Below are 16,204 nucleotides of genomic sequence, written 5' to 3'. Positions count from 1 at the left end.
TGTCCCGAATGGAAGCAATAGTGTCCCCATTTTATTCCTCTCTGAAATAACCAGTGGTTAATATTATCATATGAAGTTACTATTATATTTGTAACTATGCAATTTTGAACCCTTTATATCATTTTTACAATAAGTCACAAAACACAAGTGGCACATGTCCTATACATCATCTACTTCAAAATTACAGTTATTGCATTTTCAGTTTATTAAACTTTGGCGATCTCACTGTATGAATAGATACCCGTTTATTTAAAGGGGCCAACTAGCTCATTCAGAAAATGTTTCAACTCCCTACATCTGCAGTACACTTTAGTTGAAAATAAGACCCCTTTTATGTTCATTTCATCTACTTATACCTTGAATATCTGTTGGCATAAGGCCAACGTATCATTTTCACCATTACCGTTATCCATTTTTATGTAATACAACTGTTGCCCCATTCAGAGATGTTTTGAAAGCCATCAGCCATACCATCAATGGATGAAATGCCCTTGAGCAAGGCACCGACCCCAACATTGCTACAGGGACTGTAACACTGTAAAAAACTGTAAAGTCACTTTGGATAAAAGTGTCATATCATATAAGTGCAAACAAAGCAATGTAATGCAAGTTTTTTTTTTATTGTAACCTTTAGTCATTGAAATCATTTACAGTGACTTTTCTGATTTTGCAGTCACAGCGCAGCCACGTTTATAATGGCAGTCTGTGGGGCTGAGCGCCCGTCCTCTCCTCACTTTCAGCCTTCTCATGCAAAAACTCGTTTTTAACTCACTCTAGTGACCTCAATTTTTACAGTACAGACAAAAAAATTACATCAACGTGTTCAGGAGAGCCTTGTGGCACTCAATGTGAAAGAATGTTGTGTCTATCTCCTTTCGTTTTCGTGTAAATCCCCGTTGTTTGGAGGGAACACTCTGAGCAATTACTGCCCTTTCTGTGTCTCTCAGCGCAGCGCGCGGGTGGGGGAGGGGCTGCTCCCTCTCTCACACACACACACACACACACAGGAGGGAGGGGCTGCTCCCTCTCTCACACACACACAGGAGGGAGGGGCTGCTCCCTCTCACACACACATACACAGGAGGGAGGGGCTGCTCCCTCTCTCACACACACACAGGAGGGAGGGGCTGCTCCCTCTCACACACACACACACAGAAGGGACGGGCTGCTCCCTCTCTCTCACACACACACACAGGAGAGAGGGGCTGCTCCCTCTCTCATACACACACACACACGAGGGACGGGCTGCTCCCTTTCTCTCACACACACACACACACAGGAGAGAGGGGCTGCTCCCTCTCTCTCTCTCACACACACACACACACACAGAAGGGACGGGCTGCTCCCTCTCTCTCTCACACACACACACACACACACACACACACACACACACACACACACACACACAGAGAGAAGGGACGGGCTGCTCCCTCTCTCTCACACACACACACAGAAGGGAGGGGCTGCTCCCTCTCTCACACACACACAGAAGGGAGGGGCTGCTCCCTCTCTCATACACACACACACACGAGGGACGGGCTGCTCCCTTTCTCTCTCTCACACACACACACACACACAGAAGGGACGGGCTGCTCCCTCTCTCTCACACACACACACACAGGAGGGAGGGGCTGCTCCCTCTCTCTCACACATACACAGAAGGGAGGGGCTGCTCCCTCTCTCACACACACACACACGAGGGACAGGCTGCTCCCTTTCTCACACACACACACACACACACACACACACACAGAAGGGAGGGGCTGCTCCCTCTCTCACACACACACAGAAGGGAGGGGCTGCTCCCTCTCTCACACACACACACACGAGGGACGGGCTGCTCCCTTTCTCTCTCTCACACACACACACACACACACACACACACACACACAGAAGGGACGGGCTGCTCCCTCTCTCTCTCACACACACAGAAGGGACGGGCTGCTCCCTCTCTCACACACACACACACAGGAGAGAGGGGCTGCTCCCTCTCTCTCTCACACAGACACAGAAGGGACGGGCTGCTCCCTCTCTCACACACACACACACACACAGGAGAGAGGGGCTGCTCCCTCTCTCTCTCACACAGACACACAGAAGGGACGGGCTGCTCCCTCTCACACACACACACACACAGAAGGGACGGGCTGCTCCCTCTCTCACACACACACAGAAGGGACGGGCTGCTCCCTCTCACACACACACACACACACACACACACACACACACACACACACACACACACACAGGAGAGAGGGGCTGCTCCCTCTCTCTCTCACACACACACAGAAGGGACGGGCTGCTCCCTCTCACACACACACACACAGAAGGGACGGGCTGCTCCCTCTCACACACACAGAGAAGGGACGGGCTGCTCCCTCTCAGAGAGACACAGGCTTGTCGCCTCAAGGCAAATCATTCATTCAGAGAGTGCAGCTCAGGCCCTGCAATTGTGACTGCTACGCGCACTGCATCACTCTCACAATTTCCCCCAGGCAGAACTTTTTTTCTAGATCTATTTTTTTCCATTGTCCCGGGATTGTCCCAGATATGATAATTTTGTGTCCCGATGACATTTTTTATGCTCCCCAGAACTGCGGGACACCGTTAGTTTCGAGCGCTGGGAGCAGGGACAGAGAGAGAGACGGGGCAGGGACAGGGGGGCAGGGACAGGGACAGAGAGAGAGAGAGAGATGGGGGCAGGGACAGAGAGAGAGGGACAGAGAGAGAGAGAGAGAGAGAGGTGAGGCTGAGACCTGAGTCGAGGATGTGGTTGTTCCTCAGGTCGAGGATGTGGATGTTGTAGTTGAACTTGAGCAGGTTTCCCAGCTGAGCCGAGTCCTGCAACCCATTCAGTTTATTATCAGCCAGGTAAAGTTCACGCAGGTTCATGTTCATCTTCAGAGCTGTCGCTGTGGACACACACACACACACACACACAAACTTTTTCAAGAGCACAGCAGTTACAATGTCATAGAGAACAGAACTGACTGATGAAATTCATGTCATGAGACCTGTACAGGTAAATATCACAGTTTTCTCCATCATTACACCTAATACATCTGATCTAGTCTAATCTAAATAGTCTCTCTCACCCAGCAGCATGAGTGGACGTCCCGACAGCCCCGCGCTCTCCAGGTGCAGAACCGTCAGACTGCCACTGATCCTCAGAGCTCGAGCCACGAATGGAGCCGAATGGTCCAGCAGGGGAGTGTTCCTCGCATCCAGGTACTGCAGAGAACTCGTCTATACACACACACACACACACACACACACAGTCTGTCTAACCCATAGATTAAAAAAATAATAAAAACTACATAAACTACATATATTACACTGTTGCACAAAGATATGAAGTTTATCTTCAAGTGGTGAATGTATGAGTGAGTGAGCGAGGGACGTGTGCGAGTGAGTGAGTGAGTGACGCGTGCGAGTGAGTGACATGTGCGAGTGAGTGAGTGAGGGAGGGAGGGAGTGAGTGAGTGAGGAACGCGAGTGAGGGAGGTGTGGGAGTCAGTGAGTGAGGGAGGTGTGGGAGGGAGGGAGTGAGGTGTGGGAGTGAGTGAGGGAGGGAGAGAGGGAAGTGAGTGAGGGAGAGAGGGAGGGAGGTGAGGGAGTGAGTGAGGGAGGGAGGTGTGGGAGTGAGTGAGGGAGGGAGGTGTAAGAGTGAGTGAGGGACGAGTGCGAGTGAGTGAGGGAGGGGCTGAGGGACGCGAGTAAGGAATGCGTGCGTGCGAGTGAGTGAGTGAGTGAGTGAGTGAGTGAGTGAGGTGTGGGAGTGAGTGAGTGAGTGAGTGAGTGAGGGAGGTGTGGGAGTGAGTGAGGAAGAGAGGGAGGTGTGGGAGTGAGTGAGTGAGGGAGGTGTGGGAGGGAGGGACGCGTGCGAGTGAGTGAGGGAGGGACGCGTGCGAGTGAGTGAGGGAGGGATGCGTGCGAGTGAGTGAGGGACGCGTGCGAGTGAGTGAGGGACGCGTGCGAGTGAGGGACGTGTGCGAGTGAGGGACGTGTGCGAGTGAGTGAGGGACGGGTACGAGTGAGTGAGGGAATGTGGGAGTGAGTGAGGGACGGGTGCGAGTGAGTGAGGGACGGGTGCGAGTGAGTGAGGGACGCGTGCGAGTGAGTGAGGGACGCGTGCGAGTGAGTGAGGGACGCGTGCGAGTGAGTGAGGGACGCGTGCGAGTGAGTGACGGACGCGTGCGAGTGAGTGAGTGAGTGAGGGAGGAACGCGAGTAAGGGAGGTGTGGGAGTCAGTGAGTGAGGGAGGTGTGGGAGTGAGTGAGTGAGTGAGGGAGGTGTGGGAGGGAGTGAGGGAGGTGTGGAGTGAGTGAGTGAGTGAGTGAGGGAGGGAGGTGTGGGAGTGAGGGAGGTGTGGGAGTGAGGGAGGGAGGCAGGTGTGGGAGTGAGGGAGGTGTGGGAGTGAGGGAGGGAGGCAGGTGTGGGAGTGAGTGAGGGAGGCAGGTGTGGGAGTGAGTGAGGGACGGGGTGAGGGACGCGAGTAAGGGATGTGTGCGTGCGTGCGAGTGAGTGAGTGAGGTGAGTGAGTGAGGGAGGTGTGGGAGTCAGTGAGTGAGGGAGGTGTGGGAGTGAGTGAGTGAGTGAGGTGAGTGAGTGAGTGAGGGAGGTGTGGGAGTGAGGTGTGGGAGTCAGTGAGTGAGGGAGGTGTGGGAGTGAGTGAGTGAGTGAGTGAGGTGTGGGAGTGAGTGAGGTGTGGGAGTGAGTGAGGGACGAGTGCGAGTGAGTGAGGGAGGGGGTGAGGGACGCAAGTAAGGGATGTGTGCGTGCGTGCGAGTGAGTGAGTGAGGTGTGGGAGTGAGTGAGGTGAGGGAGGGAGGTGTGGGAGTGAGGTGTGGGAGTGAGTGAGTGAGGGAGTGAGTGAGTGAGGTGTGGGAGTGAGTGAGGGAGAGAGGTGTGGGAGTGAGTGAGGTAGAGAGGGAGGTGTGGGAGTGAGTGAGGGAGGGAGGGGTGGGAGTAAGGGAGGGGTGGGAGTGAATAAGTGAGGGAGGTGAGAGAGGTGTGGGAGTGAAGGAGTGAGTGTGGGAGTGAGGGTGAGTGAGGGAGGTGTGGGAGTAAGGGAGTGAATAAGTGAGGGAGGTGAGAGGTGTGGGAGTGAAGGAGTGAGTGTGGGAGTGAGGGAGGTGTGGGAGTGAGTGAGGGAGGTGTGGGAGTGAGTGAGGGAGGTGTGGGAGTGACGTGTAATCTAAAGTTCATTGTTCTTGATGTCATAATCGGAGGATTTGTAGCAGACGTCTCTCAATGTTTGTATGAACTATGTGAACTGGTTTAGTCTCAGAATAAAGCTGATCACAAAAATAAGAAAACGAACTTGAGAAACTGAGTGTTTGCATTATTTCAGTAGGAGGCTCCGAGGTGTCCATCAAACAGTGGGGCGGGGTTTAAAATAAAATGGCGGCCGTTTGCCAGAGATGAGGATGCTGCTGTTTTTTTGCTGTGAACTCATGAGGAAGAAACACAATCACATCATCTAAACGTTTATTTAAGTGTGAAGATTTAAACTTGATGTAATAATCCGGGTGCGACGCTCACCTTCCTCATCATGTGGGCGGCGGCCTGCCAGCCTCGAGTGCCGATGTGCTTGTTGCAGGAGATGTTCAGGTGAGTGGCAGACTCGTAATATTCAATCATATCAAATAATGCTGACGCTCCCTGGGAGAGAGAGAGAGACACACACAGAGGGAGAGTGAGACACAAAATCACGAACGTTTCCTCTGACTTTATTTTCCAACCAAAGAGAATTTTAAAATGATCAGCCAATGTAAATCACACACACGTCTAATTCACCTTTCTTCTGGTTTGTTACCATGACAACAACCGTTCACATGTACAGAGCTTGTCCTCAGCATGAAATCTTGATACAACATCGATATCGTGATAAATTACATCACAATACGCTCCGAGATATCATGATCCTTTAAAATTTATTTTTCCTCCTGGTCAATGCATTTAAAGAAATGTAAAAAAATTAAAAGAAATTTTGAGTTGAAGAAAATATTTTGAAGTACCCAAAGTGACCATTACAATTTTTTTTTCATTTGGTTCTTCACTGCATGAACAAATGTACTTTTACTGAGTATATACACTACCGTTCAAAAGTTTGGGGTCACTTTGAAATGTCCTTATTTTTGAAAGAAAAGCACTGTTCTTTTCAATGAAGATCACTTTAAACTAATCAGAAATCCACTCTATACATTGCTAATGTGGTAAATGACTATAGGCCAGTTCACACATATCGCCGCGCATGCGCAGGGGTCAAAGGTCGAGGCCTCATCGGAGATGAAAACATGGCGGCAAACAAGCCAAACCTTAGCAAATACGCCTTATGGAAGAAGGCAGAATTGCAGAGGCATATGAGAGAACAGGGATTGCCAACTACCATGGGGGTAGAAGAGTTCAGGGCGCTTGCATATGCCACACATACTTTGAAAATCCAGCCTGTACCGTCCAAGGAAGACGAAGAAAAATCGAGGTATGTACCCGGTGATACTGCCACGCCCACTGCAGTTTTTGACAGGTCAACAACTCATAGTTATAGTTCTATGTCTGACACGGAGAAATAATACAAGTCGTGCTGCCTACCAGATTACAGTCGTCTGTTTTATTGTATCAGTACTAATATCACTTACTATACTCATCAGTCATGTACTTCAGGTACATCTGACCCTCAGCCTGCTGCCTCAACAGCTGACCTTGCTATGTCAACTTTGTCCAAACCTGACTCTCCACCGAAAGGCAGGAACAAACCAGCAGCCAAAAAGACCAGGCGAAGAAAGACCCGAAAGGACAGTGGGGACATAACAGAAAATGATGACAATAGCGTAGGATGTGATCAGTGCTAGAAGTGGCATCATTGGGGGTGTGTGGGCTTTGATGTTTGCTGTCTTGATAATGACTGGTTATGTTCAAATTGCTCAGATTGTTAAATTGTAATGTTACTGGTGAACTTTTCGCATGCAGGTCTTTTGTTAATACTTATCAATAGTTCATCAGAACTTCAGTGTTTTTATACCATTTAGTATTACTTTATCATGCATTAAGCTGTACTAGTAGTGTTAGTGTTTTATGTATTTAACCGTGTATTATATGTAGTAAACTGTAGTAAAAATATTACTTGCAAAATTTTTAATTCATTAAAACAAAAATATAATTGATCAACATCATCTCCTGTTAACCAAAAGGTAGTGGGAATATGTGAAATGCATTATTCTTTGCTTAGTATATTTAATAGTAGACAAGGATGTTTCATTTTTGTGTCCATTTACTTTTCATTTTGTGAAATCTGTGAAATTTAAAAATTAAAATTTAATATAAATTACAAGACTTCCATCATTTTGGGACTAGTAGCAGTCATTGCTGTTGTAAGAACTACAGTCACAGAAACTTGTCAGATTTTTATTACAACCAACATTTTACATTTTAAGGCACATAAAAATCAAGATAATACTGTTGTATATACAATGATTATCGGCGAGAGTGAAAATCAAGGCGGGTCCATGAACATGAATCTGACAAGTCTCATCTCTCGTCTCGTCTTCTTCCGCTTATCCGGGACCGGGTCGCGGAGGCAGCAGTCTGAGCATGGAAGCCCAAACTTCCCTTTCCCCAGACACCTCGGCCGGCTCCTCGGGAAGAACACCGAGGCGTTCCCAGGCCAGCCGAGAGACATAGTCCCTCCAGCGTGTCCTGGGTCTTCCCCGGGGCCTCCTCCCGGGGGGACATGCCTGGAACACCTCCCCAGGGAGGCGTCCAGGAGGCATCCGAAAAAGATGCCCGAGCCACCTCAGCTGATTCCTCTCGATGTGGAGGAGCAGCGGCTCTACTCCGAGCTCCTCCCGAGTGACTGTGCTTCTCACCCTATCTCTAAGGGAGCGCCCAGCCACCCTGCGAAGGAAACTCATTTCGGCCGCTTGTATCCGCGATCTTGTTCTTTCGGTCATTACCCAAAGCTCATGACCATAGGTGAGAGTCGGAACGTAGATCAACCGGTAAACAGCTGACAAGGTCGGGATATAAACGAACTTTTGCGTTAAACTGTGTGCTTGGATTCACACAATTTTTTCTGTATACACTCACTTAAATGTACACTACAGTCTTCTCGCATCCAATGTTCAAGCAGTCGACGTCCATTGTGGCAATCGACAACACAACAGTGTCCCCACAGCGAGCCTGTAGCCTCCGCCATTGCTGACGTGCTCTACTTCCGCTCGTTTATGAGGCCTTAACCTTTGACCTTTCCCACAACTCCTTGCGCGTTGCCGTATTTGTGAACTGGTCTATTCTAGCTGCAAATGTGTGGTTTTTGGTGCAATATCTCCATAGGTGTATAGAGGCCCATTTCCAGCAACTCTCACTCCAGTGTTCTAATGGTACAATGTGTTTGCTCATTGCCTCAGAAGGCTAATGGATGATTAGAAAACCCTTGTACAATCATGTTAGCACAGCTGAAAACAGTTGAGCTCTTTAGAGAAGCTATAAAACTGACCTTCCTTTGAGCAGATTGAGTTTCTGGAGCATCACATTTGTGGGGTCGATTAAATGCTCAAAATGGCCAGAAAAATGTCTCGACTATATTTTCTATTCATTTTACAACTTATGGTGGGAAATAAAAGTGTGACTTTTCATGGAAAACACAAAATTGTCTGGGTGACCCCAAACTTTTGAACGGTAGTGTATTTTTATATGCACGTAAGAAGCTCACTGAATGAATATTTTCTACAGCAGGGAGGATAATTAATCCCACACTCCAAAGAAAAACTCAAATGTGAGTGAAGACAGATGTTTAGTGATTGGACACATGTGCAGAATGAATCAGACAGAGGTGGAAAAGTGAAGATGTAAAACAGAGCACAGTGCAGGGTTGCCAGATTGGATGCACCGTTTTAAATCCAGCCTCAAGTTCACAGGAAATGAGATTTTCCCACATTAAAATAACATCAGTGTAATTTGTTTCAGCTCCGAGCTCAGGAGACTTTTTGTCCTTTTCTGTGGCTCGACTTCACGGAACACAGAGCTGTGGCAGGTTCAGATGTTTTTAAGACTCTCGCGGCGTGTGATGGAGCAGAGAGGTCAGCTGACATGTGGGTGAGTTTTATTCATCAAAATGTATTTATTGTGAACAAAAAAGTGGCAAAAGGTCAATACGCACTGCATCCATCACTAACGCACACCACATACAGAGCTGAACATTCTGTGTAAAACAGGTGTGTGTGTTGCTCTGAATCTCATCTTAGACCTGCTGCTGTGATCAGAAACAAAATAAAATGTTAATCCCAGATGCACACCTGTCTCACCGCATTTAAACCTGTCTCACTGCATTTAATACAAATCCTGTTTCTCTCCTTCTCCAGTTTATCATTCAATTTACCCAAATCTCTCTCTCTCTCTCTCTCTCTCTCTCTCAGGGTGTGTCCATTTTAACCTCAAGTAATTAACAATTTACAATAATTTAATAATATTTTATAATAATTATTATAAAACTCTTTTGGTTGAGTTTATATTTCTCTGGTTACTAATGTTTATAGATTAAAATCTGAGAAGCTGTCACTGAAGACTAAAATTATTCTGCAATATTAATTAAGAGACTGAACTTTATTTATTAATGAAAAGCACACTGGCTCAGAGCGAGCATCTGATTGTGTCTGATCTCAGAACAGTACTGAATACTGAATCTTATTAAAATAATAAAAATAAAGTGTAGATCGAGACTGAAACACAACTCACATCTTCATCCAGATTTGTCTGTTCGAGATCCACAACTTTAAACTGCACTCGTTTAAAAATCTCCTCCAGAGACTCACAGGCCCGATAGTCCAACTTCTCACCTACACACAGAGTCAATCAGATATACAGATAATCACTTAGATCATAAAATAATGACGCCAATCAAATAACAGATAATCCGATAAATGAGATTGGATAAACCCCACATAGCACGTGTGATTCACTTCCTGCAGTGAGTCGATTCAGTCATTAAATTTCACTCAGATGCCGATGTGTTCACCTCACTCAGGCATTCTCATCTCATCTCATTATCTGTAGCCGCTTTATCCTGTTCTACAGGGTCGCAGGCGAGCTGGAGCCTATCCCAGCTGACTACGGGCGAAAGGCGGGGTTCACCCTGGACAAGTCGCCAGGTCATCACAGGGCTGACACATAGACACAGACAACCATTCACACTCACATTCACACCTACGCTCAATTTAGAGTCACCAGTTAACCTAACCTGCATGTCTTTGGACTGTGGGGGAAACCGGAGCACCCGGAGGAAACCCACGCGGACACGGGGAGAACATGCAAACTCCACACAGAAAGGCCCTCGCCGGCCACGGGGCTCGAACCCGGACCTTCTTGCTGTGAGGCGACAGCGCTAACCACTACACCACCGTGCCGCCCCGCTTAGGCATTCTCACCTACATAAAGATCCACACTGAGGAGGAGAACACATCGGGGTTCACTGTGGGATGCAGTGAGTGCAGCCAATCAGCAGTGAACACAGCTCCTAGACCCGCCCCCAATTATGTTGGGAAATTATCTTAAACCACATCACCATTACGCCTGGGACATCCTCACTCAACACGAGAGGCTTACCACGAGTCCTGACGTGTGTGTGTGTGAGTGAGAGAGACAGAAGGATTACGTCTCACCTTTCAGATCCAGGCAGTCGTTTCTCTGAGTCAGGTCTGTTAAATCCTGTAAAAACACACAGGGAGGATGAGTGACATTCAGAATTCTAACAATTCACCTAAAGCGTGAAACTGTGACAACGAAAAGACAACATAAACTCTGTCAGTCAAGGGTGTGTGTGTGTGTGTGTGTGTGTGTCTGTGTGTAGCTGGTACATTTGGGAGTGTATAAAGTGCATTCATGCTCCAGCATGCTGAATGTGAAATTTCTACAGAATCATAAGCAGAGTTTGTGTGTTCAGGTGGTGATGGATTAAAACAGCTCACAGCCCCCCCCCCACACACTTTTTAACATGCAGTGAAAATCGGTGCAAATCTTCCACCTTCAGCCTCTCCCAACCTGAAGTGTGTGTGTGTGTTTCTGCATTCAGCACTAATCCATCAACAGTGTCTGACTCCAACATTCCATCAGACTGAACTCTGTCACCCTGTCCCTGCTGACCTGAGGTCAGTCGGAACCCCTTTCACTGTGAAACCCGTTACTGTCAGAGTGAAAACAACACAGAACAGAAAACACAGTTCCATTCCCACTCAGTGTTCCGTCATGGAAAAGTTATAGATACGGTGTTTTCCCACCTGACCGTATTTAACGGAACGCTTTGGCGCATGCACCATGTCAGACGAGACATGATGTTTAACTGACGAGGACGGTGAGTCCGCTGGAGTGAAAAGCCCAAGCTGAGACATTAGCAAGTTAGCAACATGGCAGAGTCGAGCTGCATCGTGTCTCGGAGTCTCTTCTGGTTTAGGAACATTTGTTTTGTTCACGCAAAAGCTATTTGTAACGTTTCTGTTTCTATCTGCTGACGTTTGCTTTACGTGTTATGAGTCGCCGCTGGTCATGTTGCGTTGAGGCCGTCTGAGTGCCATCACCACATCACCACATCATTTACATCACCGCCGGCAGCATCACCACCGTCACAACACACCCATCTGTAAATGTTAAAGGGTCACCGGGGAGAGATCAATACTTCCACTGTTCCATCATTCCCTCAGGACGCCGGTACAGCGCAATAACGGAAAATATTCCGAGTGCAGTGGGAGAGGGAATGGAGCCTCACATGACCAGACCTTTACACTCCTCACACACTGCCTGTACTCGAACAGATAACTTCAATTAACCATTCACATTACACATGTATGTACACACACACACACACACACACACACAATGATATTTAGGAACACAGGAACATTTGAGAATGCACATTCAGTGTGTTAAAGTTAACAGCAGTGCAAGTGTGTTCCTGATGGACACAAATACAGTGTGCGTGCAGGTATGGAGTACATGTAGCTGGTGTGTGTGTGTGAGAGAGAGACAGAGGGCTGTGACTCTCCTCAGGATGAGCACCTCGATGTTACTGATGCCAAGACATACAAACACAACTGCTAAACACACCCGAGGCTGATCTCCTCCATACAGCTACAGGGGGGTGTTAGCGGGAGGGAGGTGTGTGAACAACACACAGTTCTTGATCCAGAGTCACTCCAGGAACTACTGGGGGCGGGGCTTTCTGTAGATAATGCTGCTGATTGGTCAGTACTGAAGCTGAGTGTGTGTAGCTGTGTGGAAGTGCAGGTGCTGTCGAGAACAATGGACCTTCAGGAAATCAGATAACACGTGACGGTGATGTATATGTAACGAAATAAATAAATAAACCCCTCTGTGTGTAGTGCTGTTACAGGCAAATAATCAACAAGCAGGATGGTGTGATGAAGTGGACTCACTGTTCTCACACGGGAGCTGATTATTTTCCTCTAACAGCATGTCCCCGAGTGTTTACTCCTCTTACACCACAGCAACTTACAATTACAATATTTTATTAATTAAAAGAACAGGGTTTTTTTTTTTTAATGCATTTATAGTTGCATTTAATGTCGATGAAAAACCTCACTGACATTATAGCAGCGATAAACAGTAGTTCCCTCACCAGGCTCTCTTTATTCTCTTTAAGTTAACAAAACAAAACCTGCAGTTTGTTCCATCATGTTCCTGAGAAACTGTAAAGAAGTGTAAACTCCAGAGACGCCCCCGTGACTCAGCCGTTACTATAGAAACGATACCATATCAGCAAAGGTTCATGTTATCTGATGGTGATCTGGGAATGCATCACTGTCACACTCTCAGTTAAAGGAAAGCTCAGATCAGTGTTCAGGTGAAGCAAAGCTCAATTTCCTCGGCCACGCCCGGGTTTGAAAACAGCCTTCACACTCGATCAGACTCCGGCTCTGTAAAGAAGCTCCAGTGTTAAACACTGAGTGATTAGACAGGTTAAGGGTGTGATTAGGTACAGGCTCAGACCTGGGGAGGAGAAATAAAGGGAGCATTTAGACATCAGTGCTCTGTCTCTGTGTGTGTGTGTGTGTGTGTGTGTGTGTGTGTGTGTGTGTGTGTGTGTGAGAGAGAGAGAGAGAGAGAGAGAGAGAGAGAGAGAGAGAGAGAGAGAGAGCGCTCTCGCTCTCCTGCAATCTTCCATCAGAGCTCTGTCTGTGTGTGTGTGTGTGTGTGTGTGTGTGAGAGAGAGAGAGAGAGAGAGAGCGCTCTCGCTCTCCTGCAATCTTCCATCAGTGCTCTGTGTGTGTGTGTGTGAGTGAGAGAGAGAGAGAGAGAGAGAGAGAGCGCTCTCGCTCTCCTGCAATCTTCCATCAGAGCTCTGTCTGTGTGTGTGTGTGTGTGTGAGAGAGAGAGAGCGCTCTCGCTCTCCTGCAATCTTCCATCAGAGCTCTGTGTGTGTGTGTGTGTGTGTGTGTGTGAGTGAGTGAGTGAGTGAGTGAGTGAGTGAGTGAGAGAGAGAGAGAGAGAGAGAGAGCTCTCGCTCTCCTGCAATCTTCCATCAGAGCTCTGTGTGTGTGTGTGTGTGTGTGTGTGTGTGTGTGTGTGTGAGAGAGAGAGAGAGAGAGAGAGAGAGAGCGCTCTCGCTCTCCTGCAATCTTCCATCAGAGCTCTGTTCATGAAGTCATTTTTCCAGGGGTGACTAAGTGATTAAGATGGTGGGAGGAAAAAAACCCCACAAAAGTAAACAAGCATGGAAAACACACACACACACACTAATGGCTCACTATTTTCTACCCTCAGTATCCCAGTGGAAATTTACCACAAGCCGCTGGAGAGCTTTAACAGACTGATGCTTTTTTCCACAACTGAATGTCATCAACACTGCCATCTCTCTCTCTCTCTCACACACACACACACACACCCTAAGAGCCAATGTTATGAATGAGCTGATGCTAAGTCACACTAAACCCCTCCCCTCAGCAGCAGTTGACCAATCGGCAGCTGTAACACACACCGGGACAAACTGCCTCCAACACACCTCCAGGATCTGCAGGTTATGTCACTACAGTGTGTGTGTGTGTGCATGCGCGTGTGTGTGTGTGTGTGGTGGTGTTAGGTGCGTTTCCAGAGGAACCTGGGGTGACTTTAGGAAATACTGGGGCAGTGTACTGTACTCAACATCAAACACGAGCTTCACAGAGTAACCACACCTTCTTCTGTACACTGGGCGTGGCCAGGTTAAAGGACACTGTACGGTGGCTTTACTGAGGGCTAGACTGAAGGGTCAGATCTCAAAATCAGACACATCAGACATGTATCTAAAAACAGCTCAGTGGTATTTGGATAGCTGTGAGTGTTTTGGGTGATCTGTGGGAGTCGTGTGTGAAGTTCAGATCGAAATCTCAGAGCTGCGTCTCGAGCACGCCTCACTGGGGTGTGTGTGGGGGGTTACCTGAATCTGCTTGAGCACTTTAGGGACTGGTTTACAGTTGAGTTTCTGGCAGGCTTGTCTGTAGGCATTCAGGATCTCGTCTACGGTCACATTCTGAGCTGTAAAAACACGAGAGCAAACACACTTGAGGTCAAAGGTCATTACAGCACAAACATAATCAAAAGTCAGCCTTCAGCAGGTCCAAGAGTCGATCAGACACCAGCAACACTGTTCATCTCATACTCCAACTTTATCTTTTACAACTGTGTGGAGGTCAAGCATGCGCACGCACACACACTAACTGCAGAGAGAGAGAGAGAGAGAGAGAGAGAGAGAGACAGTACAGTTGTGGTTCTGATAAATCAGTCGTGTAAAAACAAAACTACTGTAAACGTTCCTCTTCACTGGTCATGTTGCTGCACATGTGATATAAAACACACTTTCGCCTCTGAACTTTATACCCATAAGGTCTCCTCTAGGAGGCGCTGTTGCATGAAACACACCAGAATTTACCACTTTTACACAGAATTTAATTATAAACCGAGTGAATTCTGAAGTGTTTTAGCTTGCGTGTGTGCGCGCGAGCGTGTGTGTGTTCAGCAGGACAAGCGACGCGAAGTGAAAGTCCCACTGCTCTCAGGAATGAGGCAGAAAAATAACAGCATGGAGTTTAAATCCACAGGATCAGATCCAGGATTAAACTGAACGTTATAATGATCCACACTAGAACCTAAAAGGACAGAGTTCCCATTTCTGCAGAGGAGGAGGAGCTGGAAATGTGTAGGAGGAACCGCAATGCAACCGAGCAGACCGACCAATCACAGCTGCTGAGGCAGAGCTGCTGCTGAATGCTCCGCTGGAACGCAGTGTGTTCTCCCGGGTCTGATCCTAAATCTGGCCCTCAGTGTGGTGTGCATCACTCGAGCGGTGGATTCAGGAGCAGTGCAGCACACATCAGACTGAATCCTCCACCCACACACACACGAGGGAGTAATAATAACAACACATAGTGAAATTCACCTGCAAACACGTTATTAAGTCATACACACACAGGTCTGAAAAGATCCCTGAAGCTAAGGAGAAGGTTACCATCAACCTCGTCCTTGCTGGATGCCTCAGAGACCTGGTGCTCTCACAGGAAGTGAGGAACATCCTGTCGTGTACACGCGTTACAGTTCCTGTTCCCTGAACATGATGGGATGGATGGAGTGGGAGGAGCTGACCTTCAGACCTCTTATTCTGGACGTCTCGTCCCTGCTGTGGACCAAAAACAATAATCATGTGACGAGGAGGTTCTCATGTGGATCATGACACAAATATGCTGATGACCTCATGCTCCTTCACACTGAGGGGAGGGGAGCTCAGAGAGCAGAACGTCCAGAACACAACTCCAGCACACCGATAAGCGCAAAACCTCAAAACTCCTACCAGGAAAAGATAAAAGGAAATGATGAAATCTCCACGTGCACCTGAAGCTTAGCACTTACACATTTACAGATTCCCACCAGGAATACCAGCATTCCAACCTGGACTCTGGAACCTGCTGCTCTAGAGACCCGGAGGAGAACGCTTTCACTGCTCATTATTCCCTTTTCCTGCGTGTGTAAATAAAATTCCCTACAGAGTTAAAGGAGAACTGAAGGCAAATTTATCATCAAAATTCTATTTCTCATTTTATTAAATATCGGAATGCATTTTTGATCGCTATTTTGTCGCTGCTATAGCAAGTTATGAGTGTTTGAAATATGATCTGTAATATATCAGTCCATATGTCAAAGCAATGGCCGTAAACGAGACGCG

The 16,204-nt window shown here is 47.6% G+C and overlaps 1 protein-coding gene across 1 annotated transcript in view; it reads right to left on the bottom strand.

Moving 5' to 3' along the window:
- Window positions 1-16,204, bottom strand: part of ppp1r37 (protein phosphatase 1, regulatory subunit 37) — a 53,515-nt gene that overhangs the window by 11,191 nt on the left and 26,120 nt on the right. The window contains exons 2-7 of the mRNA XM_060923125.1: window positions 14,426-14,523; window positions 10,659-10,704; window positions 9,736-9,836; window positions 5,545-5,664; window positions 3,096-3,246; window positions 2,757-2,912 (exon numbers count right to left, since the gene is read on the bottom strand). Of these exons, the coding sequence (XP_060779108.1) occupies window positions 2,757-2,912; window positions 3,096-3,246; window positions 5,545-5,664; window positions 9,736-9,836; window positions 10,659-10,704; window positions 14,426-14,523 (672 nt within the window). The remainder of the gene's footprint in view (window positions 1-2,756; window positions 2,913-3,095; window positions 3,247-5,544; window positions 5,665-9,735; window positions 9,837-10,658; window positions 10,705-14,425; window positions 14,524-16,204) is intronic.

This window comes from Neoarius graeffei, chromosome 6 (genome assembly GCF_027579695.1).
Source record: "Neoarius graeffei isolate fNeoGra1 chromosome 6, fNeoGra1.pri, whole genome shotgun sequence".
NCBI classification, from domain to species: Eukaryota; Metazoa; Chordata; class Actinopteri; order Siluriformes; family Ariidae; genus Neoarius; species Neoarius graeffei.
Note: the sequence above shows the minus strand (reverse complement) of the source record. Positions and strands in the feature narration are given on the sequence as shown.